We start from the raw sequence: 13,866 nt of genomic DNA on the forward strand, positions 1-13,866 counted from the left end.
TGACCATGGGTTGGTATTTCCCATTCCTATTCCAAGGGTTTTTATTGGGCTATATCAGACCTGATGAAACTTGGTTCTTAAAATTTTTTATTACTGTGTAAACAAAGGAAGAGAGAGGCCAAGATCACATGTAAGGGGAAAAAAAAGATGAAGAATTGAAGATGAACATGACTAGAGCAGTAGAGCTAGGGGAACACTCTTCATTTGCTAAGTCCTGTCTGGCTCCTTTAAACCCCATGAGCTGTAGCAGCCAGATTTCCCTGTCCTTCACCATCTCCTGGAGTTGCTCAAACTCATGTCCATTGTGTCAGTGATGCCATCCGACCATCTCATCCTCTGTCGTCCCCTTCTCCTCCTGCCCTCAACCTTCCCCAGCATCAGGGTCTTTTTCAATGAGTCAGCTCTTCACATCCGGTGGCCAAGGTATTGGAGCTTCAGCTTCAGCACCAGTCCTTCCAATGAATATTCAGGGTTGATTTTCTTTAGGATTGACTGGTTTGATCTCCTTGCTGTCCAAGGGACCTTCAAGAGACTTCTCTAGCACCACAGTTCAAAAGCATCAGTTCTTCTGTCCTCAGCCTTCATTATGGTCCAAATCTCACATCCATACATGACTACTGGAAAAACCATAACTTTGATTATATGGACTTTTGTCAGCAAAGTGATGCCTCACTCTCTAGGTTTGTCAGAGCTTCCTTCCAAGGAGCAAGTGTCTTTTAATTTCATGGCTGCATGGGGAAGCTTAACAATCCTTTTATTTTTACAGCTGAGGACAGTGTGACTCAGAAAGTCTTCCCCCAAATTGCATGATATCTGATGTCTGCTAGCTAGCATTAGCAAAAGCAGTTTGTTCATCTCTCACCAGAAACTGTTCAGGTCCTTGACTCAGAAGACTTACCTTGATGCTTAGCAAGATGATTAGGATTCTTCCATGAGCAGTCTGTTTTTTGAAATTATCACTTCCTGGCACTGAGAGTGTAATTCGATTTTGCATTTGCAAAAAACTGTAATCACGAGGTGTTGATAACGTACCTGACAGTTTGGATGTCACCTCATTTGAAAGCCTGCAGTCTCCTGAATCTTCAGTTCGCTCCTGAGATCAAAGACATGTGGAAGGGCAAAGAGTGGTTGAAGAATAGAGATCAGATTCAGGGCACCAAGGTTGTATTTTTCTTTTCTTTTTTTTTTTCTTATAGGAGATTTTTGTCCCCTATTTTTAAAGTCTTTATCAAATTTGTTACAATATTGCTTCTGCCTTATGTTTTGGCATGTAGGATCATATCTCCCTGTTCAGGGATTGAACCTGCAATCCCCCGCATTGGAAGGTAAGGTCTTCACCACTGGACTGCCTGTGAAGTCCTTATAATTTTATTTCCATTGAACAAAATACATTCTTTCTTCATGTGAACTAAATAAAGGAAAGGTTCAGCCAGGGTCCCTGCTTGGATTTCCACTGACTGCCCTGTTCTGCCCAATGCCATAGGCAGCTCTGGGTCAGAGTAGACCTGACCTGAGACTCCCAGAACCCTAGGAGGAGGAGAAAAATCCAGCAGCTGCCAAAGGAGGATGAGAAGCCTTTCCATCAGGCTAATGAAACCTGTCAGCACCAGCAGGGCCCCAGAACCTGATCTCCCAGGGTGCAAGAAGGATGGAAAAGCAGCCAAGAGAGGAGGAGGGGCGAGGAGGGAACAGGATTCTTCACCACATGGATTAGAGCAAGAGAGGGAGGAGTTTGGCAGGAAGCCATCATGAAATGAAATAAAACTAAAATATGGTACAACAACTGGCAAATCGCTGACTTGGCACTCTGGACTTGACCTGTTCCTAGGGTGCAACTTCTTTGGGGCTGGCGGCCTGGAAGCGGGTTTGCCTAAGCTTCAGGGTCCTCTCTGATCTGTCCTTTCCAAGGCTAGGCAGGGGCCCTAGCAATGCATTCATACCATCCTAAGGAACTTTATTTTTAATTAAAAAATACAGAAAATTTTTTGAGAAGTTGAAGACAGTCACCAGAAATCTAACAGCTCAGAGACGATCACTGTTAACATTTTGGTAAACACTTTTCATAAGCAGATGAAGACTTTTTCTATCTCTTCAAATACACACCTACATACATGCTACTCTGTAACCTACTTGTCTCACTTTTTGGGACATCTTTCTAAGCAATTAAAAATCATCTTTGCTTTTTTTTTTTCTTCCAGTTTTATTGAAATGTAACTGGTATACAGTGCTGTGTAAGTTTGAGGTACATGGTATAATGATTTGACTTACCTAAATCATGAAATGGCTATCACTATAAGTTTACTGAACAGCCATCATCTCATATAGATACAAAATTAAGTTTTTAAAAAATTGTAGAAGTAGGATATTTTAGCCATAGTCAGTTAATCCCACTGTGTCTTTCCATTTCAACTGCCTTCATGGATAGTTTTTGGATTTGCTAAGGGAGGATTGAGTTAGGAATACCCTAAATTAACTGCAACTGAGAGATATTTGGATACATTTTAACAAAAACATATGAGAAATTATAAGCTTCTATTTAGATATATATAAAGTGTAGCTTATTTTACATTCGTTAAATTCATTTATTAAAAAATTAGGAGGAAAATCAGGTTAAAAATTACTGGAATAGGAAATAAAACAGTTACAATGAGTGATTAAGTCAGTGGAAGTTATACTGGCATGGAGAAGGAAAGTATAACACAGACTTTCAGATCATACTAAAACCAGTCATTCATTATGAAGAAGGAAAATTCTCTCAGGAGAAAACAAATGGTATTTGGACTGTTTGAAAATCCTATTAATGAAAAGTGGATCGTGTGAACTCATTGGAAAAGAATTTTAAAAATTCTTACAGATTAACCCTGAAATGTTGACATTGATAAGGAGAATATAAAACTTAATCCTCCAATACACTGAGGATTTTGGTGATTAAACTATTGAATATTGTCAATTTGAAGACACTGACACACCCAAAAATGCTTAAAATACTCTGAAATCTTACAGCTCATCTATGAAACTTGCCTGCTTTCTCCAAATTTGACAAAATCCAAGAGTTATAAGACACTAACAGCTAGTGGCAAAGTTGAAAGAAATATCTTCTAAATTATCAATAATAAAAAAATTTCAATTAAGTACGCATGAGGAAAGACTGAAATTTTTTTCTATACACATTATAAAAATAGTAAAAAAAAAAATCATTGTCTTTTGAAGAGGCTATCAGAATGTATGCACTAATATTGTAGGAAAAAAAGCATTTCAGAGATTCATGAGGAAGTAAATTAGTTAGAAACACTGTTACCTTTCTGGATTTTGTAATGTTTGTGGTATTTAGTAGCTTTAAAATTGTAGTTGGTGTGATTTTTATTATACTAAATATCCACTTTTTTTAAACCCAATTTGATATTTATAATTTTGTACTCTTCCTCTAAAAGAGGGCCTCTTGAAATTCTATAAGCTTTATATCTTTTATACACTTCTTTTTAACATATCTTTAATACACTTTAAAACTGTGGTAAAATATATATGACATAAAATTTACCATCTTTTCTTTAGAGGTAGATCTTTAAAAATGTATTATTAAATTTATTTATGTATCTGGATGCACCAGTCTTAGTTGCAGCATGTGAACTGCTAGTTGTGGCATGTGACATCTAGTTCCCTGAGCAGGAATATAACCCGGGTCCCCTGAATTGGGAGCCTGGAGTCTTAGCCACTGGACCACTAGGGAAGTCACAAAATTTACTATCTTAACCATTTAAAAATGTACAGATCAGTGGTATTATGAACGTTTACCTTGTTGTATAATCATCACCACCATCCATTCTTTTCATTTTTCCAAATTCAAACTCTGTACCCATTTAAACACTAACTCCCCATCCCTTTCTATACCCAGCTCCCGGTAACCACCATTCTACTTCGTGTGTCTATGAATTTTGACTAAGCTACATACTTCATTAAGTAGAATTCTATAGTATTTGTCTTTTGTGAGTATGTGACGTCACTTACCATAATGTCCTCAAGGGTCATCCGTTTTGCATGTGTCAGAATTTCCTTCCTTTTTAAGGTTTGATAATATTACTTTGGGTGTATATACCACATTCTGTTCATCTGTTTGACTATAATTGGACACCTGAGTCATTTACACCCCTTGGCTATTGTGAATAATTCTTCTATGAACATGAGTGTACAAATAGCTCTTCCAAATCCAGCTTTCTATTCTTTTGGATATATGCCCAGATATGGAACTGCTGGATATGGTAGTTCTCTTTTTAATTTTCAAGAAAACACCATATTGCTTTACACAGTGTGGAGGTAGCTATAGTACTCCATCAATGGTGCCATTTCTCCACATCCTTGCCAAACTTACTCTCTGGTTTTTGGATAATAGCCATCTTAATGGGTGTGAAGCCCTTACTATATTTCTAAGTCATGACTGGGATTTGGTTTTGCTGGGTAAGCTTCTATACAGCATTGCTCTATCAGTTCTCTCTTCAAGGCCATGTCCATGGTCATGGTTAGAACACAGCTCAGCCTTTGAAAATTGCTGCTGTTTTCTCCCTTTCTCTCTCTTGAAGTTCTTGGGATCAGTTTATTCAAACTTGCTTTTGAGCAATCACAGATCTCATCTGTTTGGGCTTACTGTTTATTTCTGTTTTAGAGTTTATTGTATCTATCTATATTTCTACCCTGTTAATCAAGATGATGTATTCTCCTTATTTGTTCAATCTCCTATCTGTTGAAAAACTTTAAAGTTAGTCTGTATCATTCCCATATATACTCAGTGTCTGGTTGATGCTAAAGCTGGTACAGCTGGGTCTATAGGACCTGTTTCTAAAACACTAAAAACAATATCCTTACTGGCTGATAAATAGCCACCACCATGTAACTCTGGATCCTCCCTACCAGCTTGGGATCATTTAAAGGGTTAATGATTGATGGTGAAAGGGACCTCCAGGCCTGTTCTTAGAAGGGCCCTTGGGCTCTTGGCATCTGGTCCCATCACTTCATGGGAAATAAATGGGGAGACAGTGGAAACAGTGTCAGACTTTATTTTTGGGGGCTCCAAAATCACTGCAGATGGTGACTGCAGCCATGAAATTAAAAGATGCTTACTCCTTGGAAGGAAAGTTATGACCAACCTAGATAGCATATTAAAAAGCAGAGACATTACTTTGCCAACAAAGGTCCATCTAGTCAAGGCTATGGTTTTTGCAGTGGTCATGTATGGATGTGAGAGTTGGACTATAAAGAAAGCTGAGTGCCAAAAAATTGATGCTTTTGAACTATGGTGTTGGAGAAGACTCTTGAGAGTCCCTTGGACTGCAAGGAGAGCCAACCAGTCCATCATAAAGGAGATCAGTCCTGGGTGTTCATTGGAAGGACTGATGCTGAAGCTGAAACTCCAGTACTTTGGCCACCTCATGCGAAGAGTTGACTCAATGGAAAAAGCCCTGATGCTGGGAGGGATTGGGGGCAGGAGGAGAAGGGGACGACAGAGGATGAGATGTTTGGATGTCATTGCCAACTCGATGGACATGGGTTTGAGTAAACTCTGGGAATTGGTGATGGACAGGGAGGCCTGGCATGCTGCGATTCAAGTCGGACACGCCTGAGCGACTGAACTGAACTGAACTGGGCTCTTGACATTTTTTAATTTATTTTTTTGATGAATTAATTTGGCTCCGTTGGGTCTTAGTTGCAGCATGTGGGATCTCTCGTGCTGTGTACAGGTTTCTCTCTAGTTGTGACACACAAGCTCAGCTGCTCTGCAGCATCTGGGATCTTTTTTCCCGGACCAGGGATCGAACCCACATCATCTGCCTTGCAAAGTGGATGCTTAACCCCTGGACCACCAAGGAAGTCCTTTGAAAATCTTTTTTGAAAAACAGGGCCCATGTTTTCATTTTCCACTGGGCTCTGCAAATTATGCAGACAGTCCCAAACAGATGATGTAGATTATGGCAAATTACATACATAGCCAGCGCTCAGCAGTGTCATTGCCCTAGACGCTGGACCTTTTCCCGAGTGGAAAGGGGATTCTGCCGTAAGGCTTCTGCCAGGTCCAATGTAGGGGCTGCCACGCCAAGCCTCTTTGCACTAACCACAGATTCTCTTTGGCCCTGCTCTTGTGCCATTCATCCTGGCCACATTCTTCTGGAGCCCAAGCCTGGAAAAAGGCATTTAGAGATCAACATTTTTCTGCTATGAGAAGTTTTATGTTTTTAAGAGGCATAGCCCTGTTCCAAGCTCATTTTTTACCCCCGATTTTCATTTTTTCATGGTCGACTGTTTTAGGCCCCCACCTGTTTAAATTCTGTGTTTCCTAGAAAAATTGTGTAAATTTTGCTAAATAAATCTTTTCCAAAGGAAACTGGCTTTTGGATCCTATTTTAACCAGGTAGACATTGCAAAGTCATGCAGAATTCCTGCCTAATTTCTGCTTTATTGGCTCATTGGAAAGCCTTAACTACAATGGAAATAATTCAGGAGAAAGCTCTAGTTATTTCCTCAGATATGTTCTTGATATACAAGTCCCATTTGAGCATGTTTGGCGATAGAATTACCTAGGAGTGCATCTCTATTTGTGTTTCTATACCTCATCTGTGATGTAAACTTTAACTCGGGAATATTGTGCAAGTTTTTTCCAGGTGGTGCTAGTGGTAAAGAACCTGCCTGCCAACACATGAGAGCTAATGAGATGTGGGCTCAATTTCTGGGTAGGGAAGATCCCTTGGAGAAGGAAACACTCCAGTATTCTTGCCTGGAGAATTCCTTGGGCAGAGGAGCCTAGTGGGCTACAGTCCATGGGGTTACCAGGAGTCAGACGTGACTGAGCGACTTTATACCCACACACACACACACACCTACCTCATCTTTGATGTAAATTTTAAATCACTTAGGAATATTGTGGGGATTCATTTGATAAGGTCAGAATGGTTTCAATAACAGCATTTTTAAACCAAACTATTAGGATTATGCATTTGCTGTGATTGTATATGATCATTATTTGGTTATACCTAGTATGGCAACAATCACAGGTTACTGAGATTCAATGATATTAAAGCCAATTTTTGTTCCTCATCTGTCCCCAGCTCTCTTTTATGAAATGATAACAAACTTAGACTTTGCAATACACATCGCTACAAAGAATATTAATGTCATTTTGGATTGCATGCTACAGATGAACAAACATTGTTTGCTTTTTTGGTGTCAGTCAACCTTTGGAGATTATTAACCATGTTCACAAATTAGAGCAAAAGTGCTGGTGATGAACAGTTGAAAGGGATGGAAAATCTGAGACTAATTCAAAAAGAGGCATAACTTGGTGACGAAAGTATCTCCTTAGTCTTGGGGTAGGGAGTTTTACGTCGCAATCTGGACCCTTCTTGGATGCATAGTAAACAGCTCTGATGACAATTTCTTGAAATATCCTATAATTATTTAATAGCCAGTAATGACTGATCAATTATTACGTGAGACAGATCCTGTGTTGGTGTTTTTAAAATATTACCATGCAAATCTAACATGCCCCAGGTGCTCTCTGCCAAAGTTGCTCAGACACTGGTCACAAGGCAGCCTCCAGGCAGAGCAACCAGCTCCAGCTTCCTGTTCTCTGAGAAACTGCCCCAGCTCATACATATCAAGTAAGTTGCTTCTCCTTTGTGGTCTCACCTTCCTGATCCATTGGATCACAGTTATATTTATGGGGCTGTCTTCTCCACTAGACTATGAGTAACTTTTCAGAAGCATAGGATGCTGTTTTTTATGCATAAATTAATAGACATAGTTGTGGTTCTCTCTGGTTGGGTTGGTGCCAACTATGTGGTTTCTGGAGAAGGAAATGGCAACTCACTCCAGTATTCTTGCCTGGAGAATCCCATGGACAGAGGAGCCTGGCGAGCTGCCGTCCATGGGGTCACAGGAGTCGGACACGACTTAGGAACTAAACTACTACACCTACTGCCTAGTTTACCTCCTTCCATTCTCTTTCCCCAAACACCAGACTGTTCTCAATGAAGCTGTAACTAACAACACTCAAACCTGAGTGGTTTAGCACAAGTTTTCTCTTTCTTACTTACTTCACTCTGCATAAAAGGCTCTAGGTTCATCCACCTGATTAGAACTGACTCCAATGCATTCCTTTTTATAGCCAAGTAATATTCCTTTGTATATATGTACCACATCTTCTTTATCCATTCCTCTGTCGACGGACATTTCGGCGGCTTCCACGTCTTGGCTATTGTAAACAGTGCTGCACCAAACACTGGGGGGTGCATGTATCCTATTTGACCCTGCTTTTCTCTGGATATATGCCCAGGAGTAGGATTGCAGGGTCATATGGTAGCTCTATTTTTATTTATTCAGGAACCTCCATACTGTTCTAAAAGGGGAGAAGTTTTAAGGGCCTTTGGTTTGCCAAACTGCTGGAAATGGAAGTCTAAATGCTCACTGCTTACAAAATGTGGTCTGTGCACCAGCATCATCTGCTTGGGGGAGGAGTTTGACATCAGTGGGGAGCTTATTAGAACTGTTGATTTCAGGTTGTCATTCTTGTTCAGTTGCCCAAATGTGTATGATGCTTTTGCAATCCCATGGGCTGCAGCATGCCAACCTCTCTGTAATTCACCATTTCCTAAAGTTTGATTTCGGGTACCACACCTAATCTTCTGAATTGGAATCTGCAGTGTAACAAGATCCGCAGGTCATTTTTATGCACAATAAAGTTTGAGAAACCCTGGTTTCAATGATCTCATAAGGTCCTCATATTTCATTTTCACAGATGTGCTCTTTCAGGATAACCTAGAAGAGATTTTAAAATAATTATGTGTCATTAAGAAAGACACAGATCCTAAAGCTAACCTAATAAGAAGTGATTCAGTAAGAGATTATTAGTAAAACGTGGCTAATGCTTAAATTATAAATATTTGGATGTTGTACTGTTACTTATGTGCAAATCTTCAAAACTGGCTGGAATTATATTTCATTTCCAGTACCTACTAGTATGATCCTCAACAAAAAGGATGGCTTTCTTCCTACAGTTTTGGTGAAACAAAGATGGGGTTACCCCCTCAAGCTAAAGTAGATAGATGTATCTTCCACCACACCTTAAACACCATCCCTCTCCATTCCATGCAGCATTTTCAACCTGGACCTGATGTGCCTCCTTCAACAAAGGTGTGACAGCCTCTCTCCAGGAGTTGATGCAGTAAGAATTCACACAATTCTAGGTCCACTCTGGTGGGGATTAAAAAAAAAAAAACAAAAACAAACAAACAGCCTTTGGTAAGTGTGTGAGCTTCCGATGACTGCCGTACCACAATAAAGCATCACAAATTGGGTAGCTTAGAACAAGAAAATTTATTCTCTCATTGTTCCGGAGCCTAGAAATCCAATTAAGGCATCAGCAGGGCCATGCTGTCTCTAAAGACTCAAGGAAGAATCCTTTATTTCATCAAGGTTCTGGTGGTTTCCAGCAATCCTTGGTGTTCCTTGATTTGTAGATGTTTCATTCAAATCTCAGGCCTTCTTGCTGTGTGTCTCTGACTGTGTCTCTTCTCTTCTCATAAGGACACTGGTCATATTGGTCCAGTATGACCTCACTGAAACTTGATGACATCTGCAAAGACCCTATTTTCAAATAAGGTCACATTCACAGATACTGGAGTCAGGACTTCAATGTCTTGAAAAGTGAAACTGAAAGTCGCTTGGTTGTGTCTGACTTTTTGCAACCCCATGGACTATACAGTCCATGGAATTCTCTAGGCCAGAATACTGGAGTGGGTTGCCATGCCCTCCTCCAGGGGATCTTCGCAATCTGGGGATCGAACCCAGGTGGATTGCAGGTGGATTCTTTACCAGCTGAACCACAAGGGAAGCCCTATATGTTTTTTTTTTTTTTTTTGGGGGGGGGGACACAATTCAACCCCAAACAGGAAGGATGAAATTTCTGCTCAAATTTAAACCTAAGAAATGCCCCATTTGTTAACTTCACCAGGAAGAAGAGGCTCTGCTCTGGGTCGCTGGGAAAATCAGCCTTCCTGGACTTAGTTCACATTACCATGCTTCCTTCTCTGTCAGAACTTGTTCTTGTTTAGACATTGTCCGCGGCTACTGGCAGTATCTTACAGTTCAACCCTTGCTTCCTAAATGAAAATCTGCCAATTCTAGAACATGAGTCAGTAAGCAAGCACAGAATGTAGGACTGGTAGAAATGGATACTCTTCACTTTCCAGATACACGCTCTTTTCTGTGTTCATTCACTTCTTAAACAGAACCAAACCAAACAAACAAAAAAAGAAAGCTGCACAACATTGTGTGTTTCTGTTTTTTTCATTGAGTAAAATCTATTATTTGTATTCTTTGGAGGTAGATGCGATTTAGAGAGCCAAGGCAACTCAGTGGGGGTAAAGGTCTGTGCTATCTGGAAACTTCTTCAGGTGTCAGAAGCTCAAAGGGAAAACTTAACGTTTCTCAGACCAGCTTCTAACAGTTCCGGTAAGAAGTGAACTGACCTACCCCATGCAGCTCAGCGGTACAACCCGGGATGTGCCTGGTGAAACCAGACACCGCAGGCTCCGGCGTGAAGCTGCGCCTTCTGCCTCTGGGGTCACCCAGCGTTCCCCTGGAACAGGAGCAGCCTGCTTAATATCTAGGCTTTACGCAGCAGAGGAAATAGATTAGTGTGTAATTGCTTTTCTTATTTTCACACGCTATTGTTTTGTCTTCCAGCTTGTCAGGCTCACGTGTAGTGCTACATTCCGCGTCTCAAGACACGGGGACAACAATCCGATCCAGCAAAAGAATTTATTGAGTGCAGACTGCATGCGGAAACTCCAGACTTTATAATGGGCCAGACCTGCCCATTAAGTCCTGAACGGTGGTATTTTGCTTTCTACCCTAGCTTGGTAGTTTTCCCACTTTTAAGATTCCGCTTTGGGCCGGTGTTTGGCTTTCGAGCAGGGTGGGAGGCCACTGGCGACCTCCTTTACAGGCTGACGACGGCTAGGAGGCCTCCACGCGCTCAGCCAGCACCGCCGCGGGAGGGATTCCTCTGAAGGCTGGGTCCACACAGCCACCGCGCGCGCAGGTGAGGAGCTGTCCATCAGGCACGCGATGGGCGTGGCCTGCACACATCGACCAATCAGGAGAGCCTCATTTAAGCCAAACTCCCGCCTCCAAACCCAAACCAGTGAGCATGCGCCGTGGGCGCTACACAAATTCCTCCCTTCCCTCAAGCCCTCACCTCAGGAGGGTCAGTTAAGGTGCTCCGCGTTTCCTCAGAAATAAGAGAAGAGGTGGGGACCCCCTTAGGAATGGGGAAGCCGGAACAGCGGGTGTAAGGCAGCTCCTCAGAGCCGCGGCTGTCGCTCGCGGCCGCCAGCTCCCGGGGTCACGTTGGGCTCGCAGGCCGGCGCTCCTGGGTTTTCCCGGGCTCGGCGCCCAGCGGTCCGGCCGGGCCGCGGAGCTGGGGGCGGGGGCGGCCGACGGCGCTCGCCGTGTCACTTCAGCCCCTGGCTAGGTTGCGGCCCTCCGTTTACAGAGGAGCGGGGCGAGGCTCAGAAGTTTTGACAGTGACGCAGCAGCTGGTCTCGGCCGGCCAGGGTCTGCGTGACTCATCGCGGACCCCTCCCTTGGGCTCGCTGAGGCGTCCACGCTTCGCGCGACGCCTTTGGGGGCCGAAGGGGGTTTGGGAGGCGGAGAAGCGCCCCCGCCAAGTGCGTGCGGCGCTCGCTCTCGCCGGCTCCTGGGCCCCGGGGCGCTCCGTCCCGCTCCGCCCTGCCGGGGCTGCCTACCGCCCTGCGTTCTCCCGAGGGCGGCTCACAGGCCGCTTTCCTGAAACCTCCACCCCCCCGTCAACGGCCCCAGGGGGGCGTGGTGCCACCCTATCCCGACCCCTGCAGGGCCCCGGGATGCTGCGGCTCCGCCAGCCGGGAGCCTGGGGTCCCCGCGTACAGGTGCGGGCCCCCGGGAGGACTTGGCGCCACAGCCCCGGGGTCGCGCGCCTTCCCGGCGGCGTGCACGGCCCCGGCTTGGGGTCTTCGGACGTGCGGCCCCGGGGAGTAATCGAACCGGGGAGGAGACGCCCCTCCACTCCCCTCCCCTTGGGGTCCCCACCTGCCCCGCCAGGGCTCCGGGACTGCGCGCAGCCCGCGCCCAGCGGCACCCGCCGCCGGACCAGCGGGGGCCCGCCGTCCCGCCGCGTCGGCCCCTCCTCCGCTCGTCCCGCCCCGCCCCGCGCCGCGCCGGACACCCCGCCCCGAGGAGGCGGCCCGGCAATCGGCCGCCGAGCGAGGCTGGTGGCATGGGGGAGCCGCCGCCGCCGCCGCCACCGCCGCCACACGCACGGTCTTTCCTAGCGAGCCCGGGCGCCGCTCGGAGCTCTAGCGACTCGGACGCCTAGGGACGGGGGGGCGGCTCGGGGCGTGACATCCAGCGGAGGGCGCGGCCCGGGCTGCGCCTCCCGGACGCGCGGCGAGCGGCGGGGCGGTGGGGGCAGCGGGCGGGCGGCTGCGCCGGGAGAGCCGCCGGCGGGCCGGGCCGAGCCGAGCGCCCAGGGCGCACCTGGCGGCGGCGCGGCCCGGCCGGACTGCGGGAGCAGGCGTGGCGGCGGCAAGGATGTCGCAGCCGCCGCTGCTCCCCGCCTCGGCGGAGACTCGGAAGTTCACCCGGGGGCTGAGTAAGCCCGGCACGGCGGCCGAGCTGCGGCAGAGCGTGTCCGAGGTGGTGCGCGGATCGGTGCTTCTGGTGAGTGCGGGAGCGCGGAGGGAGGCGGGAGGGCGGGCGGCCACCCCCTTCGCGCTCCTCTAAGAGTCGACCCGGCGGGGGCAGAGCCCCCGACCCTTCTGAGTCTGCAGGATTAAGAGGTGGTGGAGGAGGCGGGTGTCGGACGGGGGAGAAAGGAAGATCCTGGAGGGGGCATCAACTCCACCCTGCGCCCGTGGGTCTTCTCCCCGCTGCTGCCCACCTCCCTCATGGGAAATTTCCTGGGAGGGAAATCGCCATCTCCTTCATTCCAATCCCCTCCCCACCCCCAAGTTTACTAACTGAGAATTTACTCTCTCCTTTCCCCCATCCCTCCCACCCCACCCTTCTCCTCCTCCCTTATTCCGGGGGTAAGGGGCGGGGGCTTGACACCTGTGGCTCGGTAGGGCGCAGGGGAATAGATGTGGGGGCTTCCTCTTCCAGTCCGACACCCAGGGTGGGAATACGGCCTCGCGGACCCCCTTTCAATGGGCTGAGCCCCAGAAGGGCAGGGGTTCCGCATTCTCTCTTCCACTCCCTCCCCCTGGCCGGCATCCTGAGATTTGAGCGCCTCTTACGAAAGGTTTAGAGGCTTGCTAGGAATCGCTGGTGACTTCCGCAAGGGTGCAAATGATTTGGGGGATTCGTAGCAAGCTGCCCTGGGGATTAATCTGGTCCTAGCAGAAAGCCTTTTGAACATAGGCCTCTGAGTGTGAGGAAGATGAAGTTTTTAAATCAACTTTTCCACTGCTCCGGCTGGGTCCTGCTGTATTTGGAAACGCAGTACGCCCTGATCGCCTGGACAGTGCGAGAGAGGAGCGATGTCTGAGCAGCAGCGTGCCCTTGTGGGTAGCTGGACACTTCCAGCAGCTCCTTGCACCGGGCGCTGGCGTTTGTTTTCTTGAAAGGGGCTTGTTTGTAGGTGAGTGACTTGTGTTTGTTGGGCCTTGGAAGTGATTCTCAGGGCTTCGTGGGGCTCTGTGTGGGGTATTGTCTCGGTGAAGTGCTGGGTGCCTTAACACAGGGCTTGGCTCATCCTTTTGGTGGCAGATAGATGCCTTTCCTGGCCAGACACAGAATGACACGAGTGATGTTTGTGGAGAATGGAGATGAAGCTTCACTGAT

The 13,866-nt window shown here is 46.4% G+C and overlaps 1 protein-coding gene across 5 annotated transcripts in view; it reads left to right on the forward strand.

Moving 5' to 3' along the window:
* The first annotated feature begins 12,519 nt into the window (after positions 1 to 12,519).
* The window catches only part of DOCK9 (dedicator of cytokinesis 9), a 271,524-nt gene continuing 270,177 nt past the window's right edge, over positions 12,520 to 13,866 (forward strand). For all 5 annotated transcript variants that reach the window (XM_070471461.1, XM_070471465.1, XM_070471475.1 and 2 more), the window contains exon 1: positions 12,520 to 12,744. In XM_070471461.1, coding sequence (XP_070327562.1) covers positions 12,616 to 12,744 — 129 coding nt within the window. In that variant the 5' untranslated portion in view covers positions 12,520 to 12,615. The remainder of the gene's footprint in view (positions 12,745 to 13,866) is intronic.

Source organism: Odocoileus virginianus, chromosome 8, assembly GCF_023699985.2.
Source record: "Odocoileus virginianus isolate 20LAN1187 ecotype Illinois chromosome 8, Ovbor_1.2, whole genome shotgun sequence".
In the NCBI taxonomy this organism is placed as follows: Eukaryota; Metazoa; Chordata; class Mammalia; order Artiodactyla; family Cervidae; genus Odocoileus; species Odocoileus virginianus.